This window comes from Saccoglossus kowalevskii, chromosome 4 (genome assembly GCF_978046115.1).
Source record: "Saccoglossus kowalevskii chromosome 4, keSacKowa6.1, whole genome shotgun sequence".
Taxonomy (NCBI): Eukaryota; Metazoa; Hemichordata; class Enteropneusta; family Harrimaniidae; genus Saccoglossus; species Saccoglossus kowalevskii.
The window spans coordinates 4,940,050-4,956,045 of record NC_140644.1 but is presented as its reverse complement, the minus strand read 5'-3'; the positions used below and the strand labels follow the sequence as shown (position 1 = coordinate 4,956,045).

General features: G+C 36.3%; 1 protein-coding gene across 1 annotated transcript; it reads left to right on the top strand.

Annotated features, from left to right (window-relative positions):
- The first annotated feature begins 7,106 nt into the window (after positions 1-7,106).
- LOC146746206 (galactose-3-O-sulfotransferase 3-like) lies at positions 7,107-7,859 on the top strand. Its single transcript, XM_085498212.1, has one exon. It carries the CDS (start codon positions 7,107-7,109, stop codon positions 7,857-7,859), a length of 753 nt encoding a protein of 250 aa, XP_085354338.1.
- Positions 7,860-15,996: the final 8,137 nt, after the last annotated feature.

Below are 15,996 nucleotides of genomic sequence, written 5' to 3'. Positions count from 1 at the left end.
TTTAAAATATAATGTGTGTGTGTGTGGGGGGGGGGGTCACCCACTTTTTTTTTATTTGATAGGGGGTGGGTCAACTGAGATTTACAGCTGGCAAAATGGAATCTGCCGACCCCCTAGGCCAAAGTAACTGACCAATCCCTTAAATGAAAACAAAAAACAGGCAAATTCTCGTTTGATTTCCCCATGATGGAAACTTGAACCACTTGAATTCATGTTCCATTTAGCATGGAAACGCAACATACCACGCACCGTTGTGCTTTCGTCGACAGTGAATTATAGTGAGAATAATGGTGAAGCGATGACCGAATAAATGAACCTTGTCATATGGTTTAAGGTAGCCAAATTATTGGCGATCTACAAATTGAAAAAAAGTGCGTACGTGAAACCACCAAACCTATATATATTTCGGTAGACCCTTGTTTAAAGTTTCGATTAATATATATATTTTTTCAATATTGTGTTTGTTTTATCGCCACGTGAGCTCCAAAACCAATACGACTGGTAAATTTGTAACATGAATAAAATTGAAAATAGCGGCTCCACTATGATGCCAGTGACCTCGAAAGTCATGACATCGTGCAAGGAGGTCATGAAATTCCATCCCGTATTTCTAATTTTTCCCTTTAACATAAACATAGACACCTGAGGAACGGGGGCACTTTGAAGCGATTTGTTTTGCTTTTTATTACCCAGGCAGTCTCAGCTATAGACTGTTAATATTTCGCAGCATTGTCAATAGTGGAGCATACTCAAAAACGATTTTAACATATAAAAAACAGAGTTACAATTATTCTCTCTTTTGAATGCTTAGCGAGATTTAGCAAGGCTGTACATAAATAATAAGAAAGAAACACGGTGAAACAAAGTAAAGCCGGAATCTCCATATTATGCACTATATTTAACATTTTACAAAACGATAATAGGTTTACATTTGGGACTGTTACATTCTAATTTTGAGCATTAGCACGATTCTTTCGGAGTGAATGGTTATGCAAATTAACCATTATCTTCACTTGTTTTTTTCAGTTTTTCAGGGAAGTTCAAATCTAAATAGCTCTCACAATTGTTGTTTAATCCAAGTGAAACTTTCACACTACGTTTATCAGTTGTTTATTAACAAATGTGCCGAGGCGTATAGATAGTAAGTTTTGTTTTCATATTACAACGATGTCAAGCAGGATGAGTACGGCACATATATTCAATCACAGTCAGTATTTCTCACTAAGGATGTAATTATCCGAGAATGCAAAGCTTTAGAAATAAGCCCAGACATCCTTTTGGTCGTAAAGAAATAATTAAAATAATTTCAAGTCAAACTGACAAAACTGTGAGATCTAATTAAGTTTCGATCTCTCTGACCAACCAGAAAACACGAACGGGGATAACGCCCGTTTTATGAAAGTGACGTTTATCGTCCACAAAGATGGCTATCGCATCAAGACCAAATGCCAAAATCCACCATACACCGATGCTTGTTGATATTCAATCGCCACGTAAAAAATCTGATCATTCCCCTGTTCACATCAACATCGCCATTTGCAGTAGTAATAACAAAAGTCCTGTGTCGTGTATGGATCTTGCGATTTTGCGCAATGATGTTATTAAATTATTTACACAATATAGCGCGCTCAAACAAGATAAATGCATAATAATACTTGGAAATGAAATCCAAGCCATTGAAGGTTGTACTGCCCATGATACACCGCTCTTAGGCAGCTACTGTTGCACGCCTTGTTCAACACAAAATCAAAGACTCGCTACGCATGTGCGACATCAGTGTCTAAACGATCTTAATTTAAAATAATCTTATTCGTCGCAGCATTGATTCGTCGCAACTTCAAGTTGCCGATGTTGTCAAAGGACATTTGTCAAAAAAGGCATTTGATAGGTTGTTTTATGTCCACTGTTCTCTACGTCATAGCTATTAAACCACTACTTCAAAATTGAAAGATTAGTCATAACTTACAGCAGACTCAACACTCTAATCACTGATTATGCGACATGGAATATTTCGCGAGCAAGATGTTAGATCACTTACTAGTTGGCTTCGTGTTTACGAGCGTACATCTAACTCCAAATATCGAACGGAACAGTGTGTGCAGCTGAAACTATTGGATTTTTATTTTGGGAATAATGTAACTTACACTTGACAGAACTGGACTGAACTTGTTGCATGGAACAACATGGAATCACTTTGTTCACAAAATGTTTTATAGCTGAGGCGTTTTTTCATTACCACGAGCGCAAGATTTTTTACATATACCTAATTCTCTCAGCTGGTAAGTTAGGGACCTTGCAGCCACGGTTTCTTGTGTAGACTTCAATCGACGACGGCCACTACTCCTGTCGGAACGTATCCAACCATGAAGAAATGCCGCCCAATCCGTTGCCATCGCTAGTCCAACTTCCTTGGCGATCATTCGCACACATTTTCACCTACGAAAAGGCGAATAATCAATAATTGTAGTCAACGATGAGCTCAGAATCAAAAAACTGCATTTAAATCTAAACTGTTCTCCCGAGGGTAATTTCATTATATGTTAGAGATGATTTTTTAAACAAGGTTTATTTTTGTTTGAAACGTTCAAAATATTATTTAATAAATGAACGAGCATATGTATGTATACATGAAATAATAAATTGTCCGATAACAATTAAATATTACCACATCTCACTTTTGTTACGCATGATGTGACTGGTTGAGACTCGGAAAACGGATATTACATGGTATATCACATGGACGACGTCACTGAAACTGTTGCGCAACGACACTGCGCATGAATTGTCATCTGGTACACTAGGCTGGTGCTGTCCCGGCCATTGTTGCTTTCGGAGTTGCTTTTGATGAACTTTAGCCATCCAAAATAGACAGCGAACGTGTCAGAATGGATATTAAGTAAGACTAAGTAAGGATGTGATAATATTTGCGATTTTGGCACGGAACATGCCTAGTCTAAATTATTTGCTGAGGAACGGCCGCTTAGGTATATGCACTCAAAATTGCCACACATGAACCTAAAAGCGTTAAGCAATCAAACAAATAATTAATTTGTACTAAAGTACGTTCAAGGGGTCACTTTTTCATAACATAAATACGGTTTTCATCCAAGATTGTTATGACACCCTCAAAAGTGAGTAACTTCCATTCCCCTCAAAAGTTAATGATTTAGTCCCCTACTTCATGCTACGACTTGAAACAGTTTTTTATGCCTCGCGTGTTTATTTACCTTCAATTACGTATTGGTGATTGTTTTGATCCCAATTTACGTAGCTATCGCCGGGTAAATTAAAACAAAACGTTGGCGGAAAAAGTAATTAGTATAACAATGTTTTTCCCCTTTGTCGCCAATTTTAATTATCCTTGACTTTTGCCACGTCGGAGTGAATCACATCAAGAAGAATTGTTCCCCGGGAGCATGTCCTCCATAAAAGAAAGCACAACGGTTTTGTTCCTCACTGGTCATAACGTTTCCCGGAATCTTGCCAATATCGATTGGGTCGCAATTACCGTCGCTATCGCCGTAAATGATTTCTCACCCCTGGGTTATTATCACTGAGTGGGTTCGCCGGGCGCCTCTAATAAATAATCTATCCTATTTTTGGCCACGACGTTTTTTGCTCGGAAAGGCAAAGGCGATAAGACACAGGTCGTTTGGATTGGCATGTTTCTTTTGTTTCAAGTTCGTTGTGCCTAGAAACATGTGGCAACCTTGTTTTTTGGTGAATATAGAATATGCTAAAACATGCTCTGTTCCTCCAATAAATGGCTCTCCGTTCTCAATTATTAGGATTGAAGTTACACGGATAGGGAAAAATGTATCATTATGGCAAGGAAAAATATTGATTTCTTTTGTCCAGATTATATAATAAATTCTCTAATTAATATTCTCTAATTCTCTAATTAATATTTTAATGTATTAAAATATGTACACATTATATATAATTGGTGGTGGGAGCTATTTGTTTTGTATTATAATTCCTTATCTATATTGTAAAATTGTTTCAATAAACAATATTCAACTATGCAACACCAATAAGATCATTACTTACAATATGTCACTAACTTAGCTGTATATAAGTATGGCATGATGGTAAAATGTTTCTTGGTTTAAGAAAACAGGGGCTTTTATCAGAGCATGGGTCTTATTTAGGAACCCCTGCCAGAGCAACTGCATAAATCATAAGGGCAAATTAACAGCCCCTAAAGATGGTATTCCCAGAATAGCACCAGTTGTTACAGACATATACAACTTTAATTCTCAACAAGTTACTGTGACAAAGTCTTACTCCCCGCGATATCTACTTGCTACGAAATCCGCTTTTAGGCTGTGAGGGTTCTACGCGTGCCATGGCGATGCTCAAATGCATCATCAATATTATGGTCCTAGCCACTATCCCTTCAACAAATCTTGATATTGAACGCTTACTAAATGTAATAGTTGAACCCATCTGAAAGTGTGATCCGGTGTTTTGATTAGCTGTCACGTAGGCGTGTATGTAACTTTACCCAGATTCTCTTTTACCTCCATGCTTTATCAGAGGCGGCGGCACGAAATTTTGCTTGGGGGGGGGGGGGGGAGATCTGCTCGCCAACTTCCCGCCGAAGGTGCGACCTTAGGGTTCGGGCATGCCCCCCCCCGCTTAAAAATTTTGAAATCTAGACCACCAGAAACGTTATTTTCTGCAATTTGAGGGACAAATTTTGTAACACAAAGGGTTTCAGCTTGATTTTCGAGGGCCTCCAATTTTTTTTCGAAGGGCCGACCGTTCCGCCACCATTGTTTATTGCGTCTACGACGTTCACTGGAACGTCTAGGAAAACGTCTGAGGATGTTTCAAATTCCCACGGTAATTGCCCACTTTGATGCAGGAGTTTGGTGTTTGTAAATATTTTGCGCCCGCTGTAATAGTCTGGATTCATCGCAGTTAAAGCGGGTGGGTCGTCACCTGCGCACGCGCGGGAATTGAGCCCCCAACCGACAATAACAACACACGCTGAAAACGCAAAGGCTCATGTGTAGACGCCTGTTTGTAAACAATGACACGCTATGGTCATCTGACGCATGCGCAGACTCCCCCGCTTTTATTTACCGCTTTAAAGGGCGGTAATCATCGCGCCACAAGGGTGCGACGTGCACTGATAACCGGTGACTCCTGCATTACCTCCCAATAACCAACAAATTACGTCAACCTCTCAGTTTGTATTCGTTCTTCTGCGCAACCGTCAAAGTCGCCATCTTTGTTTATATTAGACCCATATCTCGCGCATGCGTGGCGCGACGACCCCGCCTTTTAATAACCTTGTGCCGCCAATGATGTAGTTCTGAAGGCGCAGAAAATCTGCTTCTTTCACATCATAGTTTTGAGCTGCACTTTTCTGACGAGCTGGATTTACCACTACATACTCTTATCATCAGACAGCGCCCACAAAAACTGGATACCCCTGGCGTGACATACTTAGACTGCCTGAAAACGGTAAAACAGATTTCAAGAATTGTTACGAAGTTATTAAAAAGGATAGGGATGTACATTGCCGTATTTCCCATGATGCCTTTTCAACGAGGAGATTTCTTTTCAAAACTCGTCTGAATAGGTTAGATAAGTGTTCGTTTTGTCATGAGGTCGACTCGCGACTGATTCACCCAGACTTTTTATGGGAATTTGTATACGCAGTATCAAGTCGAGGCCTAAAACTGAATGTGAACCGAATTGTCTGAAGTTCAGAATATGTGGACGGTAGAGAATGCACTGTTAAAATCCAGGAAAACCAACTTCGCATTTTATTATAAAAGTGACTGGGAGAATCTCTTCTCAGTACGAAATGCCTTAAAACAGAAATTTGGTTTGTCAATATCGACATTCAAGAACACAAGTGCATTGTAATTATAAAGTTTACAACACGCACAGAAGCCATGGGTTTTGTCTTATTTGTGCACACATTACAACGTACTTTTTTCGTGTTTCAAGTTAATTGTCCCTTAGAACGCGCAAACCTGTGCCACCGGTCTGCCTACGGGTTTCAAGGTGTTTTATGTAATCTCTTTTTATTTTACCCGTAAACCAAAAGACACAATACGATACTAAACGATAGATATTTCTATGTTGACTCACTGATGACACGTTGAAACAAAATAAGTGCAGTAACACAAACAGTCCAAACTTATATCACGGACGTGTAAAACGTTCAAAATAAAACACACATAGCGTGTCCATGGTGAATACAAATCACACTAATTACTTCCATTCAGTTTAATATGTAGATTAATTCACCATCATTTGTCCTCCACATCATCGCCTATTTTAATCACCACACATCACTTACCCATGAGCGTGTGTAATTGGGTTGTTGTTTTATTTAACAATGTCACGTCGATACCTTTTTCTGTTCGTTGTTTTTCTCTCATCACTTTTCTGCTTCTGTGAAGTGGCGTGGATATATCAGTCGAATACACATTCAATGCGCTTCTATGTACCTGGTTTACTAGATAAAAACCTGACGTTTGGACAACAGCTGTCTCAATATGTGAGTATATGATATATATTTCAATGTGTATAAATAACATATTTTATTTCAAAATGTATTGATAGGATGTTATTAGACTGATTATTTTTGAAAACGCAAGCATGCATCATCAATACAACTGAATAGTGTGTTGCAGATCTCATTAATTATATTATACAACACTGGTAAATGCACCATGTATTGTTAATCACACATTTATTGTTATAATAAAACTAGTCCGGTATATTGGTTTGTTCTCGTGATTCATATCCGTTCATTCTTTAATTCGTTGTGGGCACTCTTATTCTTTGCTAATTCTGAAATGAACTATTCTTCTTATATTGGTGATAACATCATGATTTAATTCTATTCGCAGACTGAAACAGCCGGAACGCATTTGATTGAAAGTACGAATGAGCTCAATGTCAATGACAGCAATACTCAGTGTAAACCAGTGTCTCGATACATTTTCATAAAGACAATGAAAACAGGAGGTAGTACGACAGCGAACATTTTGATAAGATACGGACTGAACAATAATTTATATACTGCAGCGTACGATATCAAAAATTATATTTGCTCTAATCTAAGTGGCCTCGACTATATGGCAATGCATTTGCGCTATAATAGAACTTGGATGGATGGTATAATACCAGATGCTAAATATTTAACTATTCTTAGATCTCCATATAGCCAGCTTCCTTCAGCATTTTACTACTTCAAATTTGCCCGTCCTTTGCTCGAGTACGCCGATCCATTCCGTCAATACATCGAACACATTGATAATTACACCCATTTTACGGATGAACACCACCAACACAGAAATGGACAGATGTGGTTTTTAAATACACGGTTCGAGGAGAATGAACAAGACAATGAAACGAGTATAAAGCTCGCAATCCAACGAATAGACAAAGAGATTGATTTCGCAATAATTTTGGAGCATTATGATGAATCTTTAGTCGTGTTAAAACAATTGATGTGCTGGGATGACAATGATATTATATACTACATTACAAAGAAAAGTAGAAAAAGAAAAACCGTTACCACAGGTATGGAGAAAAATATACGTGCATGGAATCGAGCGGACGTGCTCTTATACGAGCATTTCAATAATACATTATGGGAGAGAATCAGAAACTATCGTGGCGATTTTGATGCAGATTTGAGGAGATTTCGAGAAACAGCTGAACAAGCTACACGCGAATGTTCACTCAACACGGATGACGATATTGGTAGCTTTTGTTGGAAACTGTTGAATGACACACCTCAATTGCGAAAACTGGCAATACGCAATCAAAAGTCAAGAAAGCAAAGTGCGATTGAGGAACTAGCAGAAAAATGCCAACTTGTATGAATTTACAGATCTTTTGTTTTTTAATAATTCCTACATGTACAGTTAATTTATCTGTTGTATGCACCAGTACATTGTTATTTGTGATGAATTTTGTGGGAGTCTTGAATAAGATTGTAATATACTCGTATTTGAGCATGCTTAGCTGATGACAGAATGGCTAGTTCCTTGTCATATTGACATATAGAAACAATGATAGCCGAGGTATTTCGCTATCATAGTACAAATCTACACCAGGATTAGAACACTCTTATGTTTGTGTGATTAACCTTTCTAGCTTAGCTTAATTGACGGCAATGTCTGATTCATCCAACATAATAAGCCAGTACCAATATAATTGAAGGAGTCACTTTATTAAAATATTGTCTTTCAAAATTAAATTCAGAAAGCCATAACGGCAACAAATAATTAAATCCATTTTCTTTCATTAATACAATTTTCCAGCCATATTTATTAGACTCAAAATTGTTTAAACTAAATGAAATTTACAAAATGAATAAATGAATGCACAAAAAAACAAAATAGATGCACCGGTATTGTCTTTTATTTTGCAAACTTGAAGATGTTTTGTGTGGCAGTTATTATGTGAAATAAATTATTTTACATCCGACATCTCTGGATTGTCTGCGTATTCGGGCTTTATCTTACTTATTGAGTATAATTTGATGACGATTAGGGGGACTAATAAATTCTTTCGACTAAGGATAGTATTCACTCCAACGGGAAAAATACATTGCAAATAATAATAAAAAAAGCATACACGCATGCAAGGGCTTGATATTGGCGGAAACTTCCATACTATTGTGCACGCAGTGGTGTAACAGTAAAACAGTTAAACACGCCTAGGGGGAATAGAATTGCCCATGTTATCAGCTTGTAGCTTGGTGTTAAAACACCGTCACCCTTATATTGATTCAAATAGTTGTTAATATCATGGCTGTGCATGCTATCAATGGATCGACAATCACATTTGCACTTCAAAGACATACTAATCCCACTATTTAATAACCAACACATAGCGCCACTAAACCGGTGTTCCCGCTGTTACATGCGACTTAAAATCACGCATGTGTCGGTCATTCCAAAACTTTGTTTTAATATATATACAATCAGTGGTTCGCACTATATTTTAATTATATTTGAGAGGTTATATTATTATTAAAAGACCCTGGACTATTTAATATGAATTTAGCAACATTTCGTGAGATTTTAATTGAGATTTTAATTGAATAGGGGACTCCACACCGCCCAATATGATGGCAATATGGTGTATACCGGGTGATGGCTTAAATAATGATTTTGTACACGTACTAACGTTCATTTCCTGGTTTGACGAGAAATTGATAGTGCGCCTTTCATCTGTAAATGCATGTCCCAGCAGAGGTTCAAAATAACGCACACCGCTAGACGTATTTGTTTTCCATCCCTACGTGTTTAACGCTGACAAATCTACACTTAATATACCATGGTGTGTTAGACCCAAGCTTTTACATAAAAACCCCCACATGAATGTAAGTACGGGAAGATGCCTCCTTACCTCAAAAAATACACATAAATCAATTAGCTGGGCGAATGTATTTATTTACTCATAGAAAAAGATTGTGCAGAAATAAAAATGTCACAGGCGGCAGCGGAGGTGTGGGTTGTGAATTATTCATTCTCGCCACGTGGTGGAACTACTGCTGATTCAACACGCAATTACAGTGAAAAAATGGGTATGCCAAGGTTCACGATTTTGTTGGTAACTGCAGCATCAAAACGCACGTTACATGTTGCAAGTGAGGTTAAATGTTACCGATTATTGAATATTTCGCAATATAAAACGTTTTTTTTATTATATAATTAAAAGCACATAAATTGTTGGATGAATATTAGGACCACGTCATGATTTTAATGAATAATGGAAGTTACACAGTCAACCGTAAGGCGAGCACCACTGTAGCCATTAGTTAAATAATATTTTTTGCAAAGCTACATGGCTGCTTGCCAAATATTGTTGTTAAACGGTAATCAGTTGTTTATTTCGATGTGTCTTGTTAACAAATCCGGACTGTGAGTTATTAAAAATGTATAGACATATAATCTAAATATTAATGATGTGTTGTGAAAATTTTTAATTTCAATTGGAGTACATGTCTAATTTGTGGTCAAACGGTATTTCGTTGTTTATCCTGAGTTGTGTTATAAAGAAATGTGTGACGGGCGGTGGATATGCGGAATTGGGGAATGTTATACATGTTTTATGCGATGTAGCGTAACGGGGAGCGCCTCTGCTTACTACGGTGAGGCGCACTTGTCCTGTGGTGCGTTCGTCCTACTTGCCATTCGCAAGGGACGCCGGGAATTATCGAAACTCCCCGAGTGGTGCGTGTTTATATGTGCCTGTAATTTCTATTCAATATGGCTGCATATCTAATTTCTTGTCTAAATAAATTAGGTTGCATATTTTGAGGTGATTTGTAAACAAACTACATCGTGTGGCTGGTGCAAAGTGAGCGGAATTGTGTGACAGTAAATGGGAGTACACAATTGTAAATTTGGCGTGTTGTTAGAAAAATTAATTATTTATTCCGTGATGTGTTGTAAACTTACTGGACAATGTTACGGTTGCTAACTGGGCGGGATTGGGAGATATTGGTACATAATCGTATAATTAGTTCATTAAAAATATATTTATATTATATAGATATGAATGATTTATGACAAATTCAAATATGTCTAATACTAGTACAACAATGAGTTGTTTACTCTGAGTTTACGTCTTGTGACGGGTGCTATCTATGCAGGTTTGCGGAATTTTATACACTGGTACATAATTGTATAATTGGTTTGATATGAGAAACTCTAAATTTTCATATTCGTTTTGTTAAGAAATCTTATTATGTGAGGGCGTATTTACTACACGCCTATTCCAGTTTTTTCGACAATGTACCGACTGTAGCGTCACGGGCAGCGCGACTGCTTGCGTGGCTAACCTCATTTGCCGAGTGGTGCTTTCGAATATCGCTCTTGCGTGCTTATATGTGTTTAATAAGCCTGTTATTGTTTAATATGGCTTCCTATCTTATTTGTTGTTAAAGTATATTATGTGACGAGCGCAAACTACGTGGGATTGTGAGATAGTAGGTGTGGGTACAATTGGTTGTTGTAAAAAAACTCATTATATTATTATATCAAATAAAATTATGGTTGCCTGTTGTCAATCGACATTATATTGGCAATTTATAGTAGTTGAAATTATAACATGTGACGGACACTAACGAAGCGGGATTTGAAGGTGTTATATGTATGTATATATATTCTATATACATTTCTCAAACACTATTTCTGAAAATACGTGCTCTGTATTTTGTTATGCATTTGTTGCTTGAGACGGAATCTTACGACTTTATTTGTTCTACTTTCTGTAATAACATTATTTTGTCTTTCCATTCTATCAACCAAAAACCTAATTTTATGCGGATCACAAATTTTCATTTTGGAATGTACAAAAGCAGACATTTGATTTCACCCATGAAAGTCACCAAGGGACAGTCAAAACAAGCTAACTAACTTTGTTAAAATTTATTTTCCAAACATTGATATGCAAGTGGGAAAATAAAATTGAAAACTGCATCTGACGAAAACGTGTCAATGGATCCTGTCCCAGCGGAGATTATTCACTTGTGACGACAGACAACGAATATGTAATAGTATCTACCTCATCACGAAATATTACCAGAATAGGGTAACCTCAAAGTCTCTAAATCGGAAAATTGACCGCCACATGGTTCTAAACGCTAGAATGTTACTCGCCTATGGCCACAGGCAAATGGAAATAGAAGGAAAGTCATGGAACTTATACACATTTCTAAGATTTTCGTGGTACACTGCACAGCTCTATCGATGTCTAATAAACAGTAAATTGACAATTTTCCACACGACAAAGATACGGCAAAAGCTAAAACACCGGTAAAAAACTTGCAGCCCCCCAAAATACACTAAGTGCAGACATGCAACAATATTGGGTAATTACATTCTCGTTGAAAATACAAAAGGAGATAAAACTGGAAACCCCGTTCCTTGCCAATCCAGCTTTTGTATTTCATTTAAGACATATACCAATAAACTTTGTAATAATTGAGGTAAATATCTTTTGATCATGTGACCACATTTATTGGACCTAACTAATGATAGAAATTACTTTCACAAAAGTATGGGAAAAATAGGTACTTTGTATAAATCTATGATGGCCGCCAATACGCATTATCATTACTAATACTGTGCTTCCGGACACTACAATTTATTAACGTATATTATGACTATATAACTCACTTATTTGGATACTTTCAATGTACCTACTCAATTTCCCATAATTATTATATTTCATTTATAGACATCTGTTTTTAGGTGTGTCGGGGGGGGGGGTGATTACTTTTGGAGCCAGGTCAAATTTTTGTATATTAGACGTTGGTGGCAATGTGTTCTTTTAATGTCAGTGAGTTTGTAAACAATGGGAAAAATACTGACAATAAAAGGAATATAATAGAATAAATAGTATGTGTTTGTGCGTGGGTGGATGGGTGCGTGTATTGGTGTGTGGATGGAGGCGAAATAAAGTGGTCAGCCTTGTAAACGGAAAGGAAGATTATGCCTGGGGGGGGGGGGTCAATTCAGTTGATAATTGTTGTAGCGATAATTCGTGAATATTGATTTGATTGATTTAACTGCGACTATCAGCGTGGATGCGTTATGGGACTAAAGCCGCGTGTACTGTAGATGCAGTCACCTAGTGACCTCTGAGAAAGTGTAGTTGGTATACATTGCCATTTCATTGTCAAACAATAACAATTCCATTTACATATATATCTTAATTAGTCACAAGTCTAAGACTAAAAGCTAGGGTAACTGAACATAACAGATTGATATGCTTTACATTACATTGCCACGAGTGATTCAGCATTCACATTATATTCAGTCATCCATATGTACTATGGCACAAACTTGTAACCATATTACGTAGAGACTCTCAATAACCATAGCTTCAAATTGACTAAATATTGATAATATGGACTGATTTCAACATGTGTTTTAATAGCGAATCAATGTATAATTACGTCAAAACAGTTCAATATTCTTATTCCTACATCGGATTGTGCATCGATCCACGCCATTCCCATATGATGTGCAATCAGGTTCTGGGTAATAACACGGGGATATGTGCTGACGTATTAGTACATTTGAATATTTCGCAATCAATTACTTTTGTAGCTATCGTTTGATGATGACAATGTACATTTTGTGAAATCTTACAATATTACAACTGAAATCCAGCTTATTTTACAAAAACTAATCCTAGCTTACAATGAATGTTAACATGTTTTGTTTTAAGTTAGACACATTATAAATCAGTTACTAGTGTATTAGTCTGTTGTAACCAACCAAATATATGTAGAATAAATATGACAATTTGAAATATTATGAAAGACCATATATTCGCTGATCATTTCAGACCTTTGTGAGACTGGTTAGATTTACCCCCATCTAATACATGTATTTAAGTCTCAAAATGCAAGGGGTCCGAGAGTGTATTGCGAGTTTTACCCAAAACACAATTCGGACACAGGCGTTACACTGATGCGCATCGCTGCACGATGATGATTTTCGCAGTACATAATACTCTAGACAGTATAAAAATAGACGCAAGCAATACCAGCCGGGTGACATTATTTCTATTTGAAATTGCATTTTAGTCGAAAAGGCACGAATTGTATTCGTACAATGTCATTGATCTGCGTAATTAACGAAATATTATTTCAATTTGAAATGGATCCGATAGCTAAAACAAGAATGACTATATTTAGATGTTGTACGTGTCAGATATTTTCCGACGGCAAAATTGTTTTTATATAGTAATGACGTCATTGACAGCATGTTGCCTCTGTGAAATAGCCTGGACGATATTTTCTGATGTCATTACTCTTTAATATAATATGACGACATTGACCGTATTTAAAATTATACTTAAGCCAGAGTCGCGTGTACTATAAAAAATATACGACTTTTATAAAACACTGGGATATCGTCGATCCCACCTGTGTATACGAAATGATGAAATGGCAAGCCCCGATATGCGCTGACGGGTCATTTACCAACCATGTCGATTCCACAATTTGTTGCAATCATTAATTTTAGTTAATTGTTTTTCATTAATTTCTAGCCACGGCTAGAAACACTGCCACCAGCGGCTAATAACCAATATTTTTTTCTTTCACCACAATATTAAAATCAAACTAAATTCTAAATTAATTACATTAAACATTATACTGATTATATATAGTACAATCAAAACTCTCGATATTGGGTTGTAAAGTTTATACATTCTTCGTATTTCCCTAACAAATCAAAGCTCGGTCTGACTCGTATTCTTGTATGTGGAAGCAGAACTTGAAATCATCCCGAACACTCCAGAAACAATCATAATACCTATAACGATTCTCGACAAAACGCCAACACAAATTGTATGCTGTCTTGTTGTCGCTCCAGAACAACAAAATAAAAATGATTTGATATGTTATGAATAAAGATATTATTATTATGCATAACTGTATTATATACAGTACAAGGCACATCATTCAATATCCATTTTAAATCATCAGTGAATGTATTAACAGTTTTGTTAATTTAGCATATATTATTTAGCTGCTGCATTTGCAGAGGTAAATTGTAATTTTTGAAGATTGTAATTACAAATAATAATTCAATTATTTAGGGGTCAAGGGTCAGATGATTAGTAATATTCTGTGTGTTAAAACTATAAATCAACAGCGTATACTATAATTGCCACCGAATGTACACTGTCTATGTACACTGTCTTTAAGTCTTACCATGGGTTGAACATTAAAAAGGTTCGAATGTGTCACGGTCTCCATGGGAAAGCTAAATCCTTTGGGTGAGTTTTATTTACTAACGAATGCGACTTTGGAGGTACTTTAATAATCTCAAATGCCTGTGTTTGACACGATTTAATGCTATAATGCCATTGTAATAGAAAGATGCACTTTCAAGCGAGCTAATGCATAATAATCTAATAATGCGACAATACTTGACCTGCCGTTGTCTGTGACATCTGTCTGATCGATTAACAACACATCTTATGCTGCCACCTGAACTATGCTATTACGTGTGCAACTAGAACAATGTTCGCGTAGCTATTCAATATTATTTTACTAGTATCTACATTTGGTATTCACTCTCTCTGAATACAACTTTTTTGTGTTGCAAAAACCTATTTGTGTCATTTGTGTTATAAAAAACACACTGGTCATGAAGTGAAACAGACTAATACTCACGCTACATTGTGGCTCTTGTTAAAAGTGTTTCATTCTATAAATGTTTGATACTTATATACTTAAGTATGGTTTGTTTTATAGTGTCAGACAGGTAACCATCACCTGATGTCAATTTTCAAAACTGAATTCTAAATAGCATTATGGAGTGAGTTGTTTTTCATTAATGTGTAAAGTCATAATTTACCATAAAAATAAAGTGTATGTGGTATGTTAAACTACAGGCATTAAGCGTGTCTATATTTTAATTAACGGCCTACCACCTGCAATATGTCTCATTAATCCTATAATAGGATTCAACACAGTTATATGCGTTGTCATGTGAATGAATATATATATATATACATGGGACTACTGGTGTGTGTATACTTTGATTTTACTTCACCTATTGAGAACACTATATGTATTTTTTTGGCTCACATTTGTCAGTATTTTCAACATGTTTACAACGACAGGTATGTCTTCAAACTCCTATATACTATTTATTGCATGTAGTCTTTTACAGCGGAGATTCATTGTGTAATTAAGTATTGGGAGATATTATACATGTATTATATTTATCACAATCTTCGTAATGAATGATGTATCACTTCACAATAAATACGTTTATCTTTTTTTTTCAGTTATTACTATATTGTTGATTTTTGTGAAATTTATTCTAACTTGACGATACTTTACCATCGTTATGTTTGATGACTAATTGAATATTAACGCAAATTAATCCATACGATCAATTATCGACTTACTGTATTTTTGTTGTGATGAACACTACCTATGATTTTGTTTTCAGAATAATCTTATGTTGTGCTGGC

Coding starts and splice junctions, on each gene's coding strand:
- LOC146746206 (XM_085498212.1), top strand. CDS start 7,107: ATGGCAATGCATTTGCGCTATAATAGAACTTGGATGGATGGTATAATA.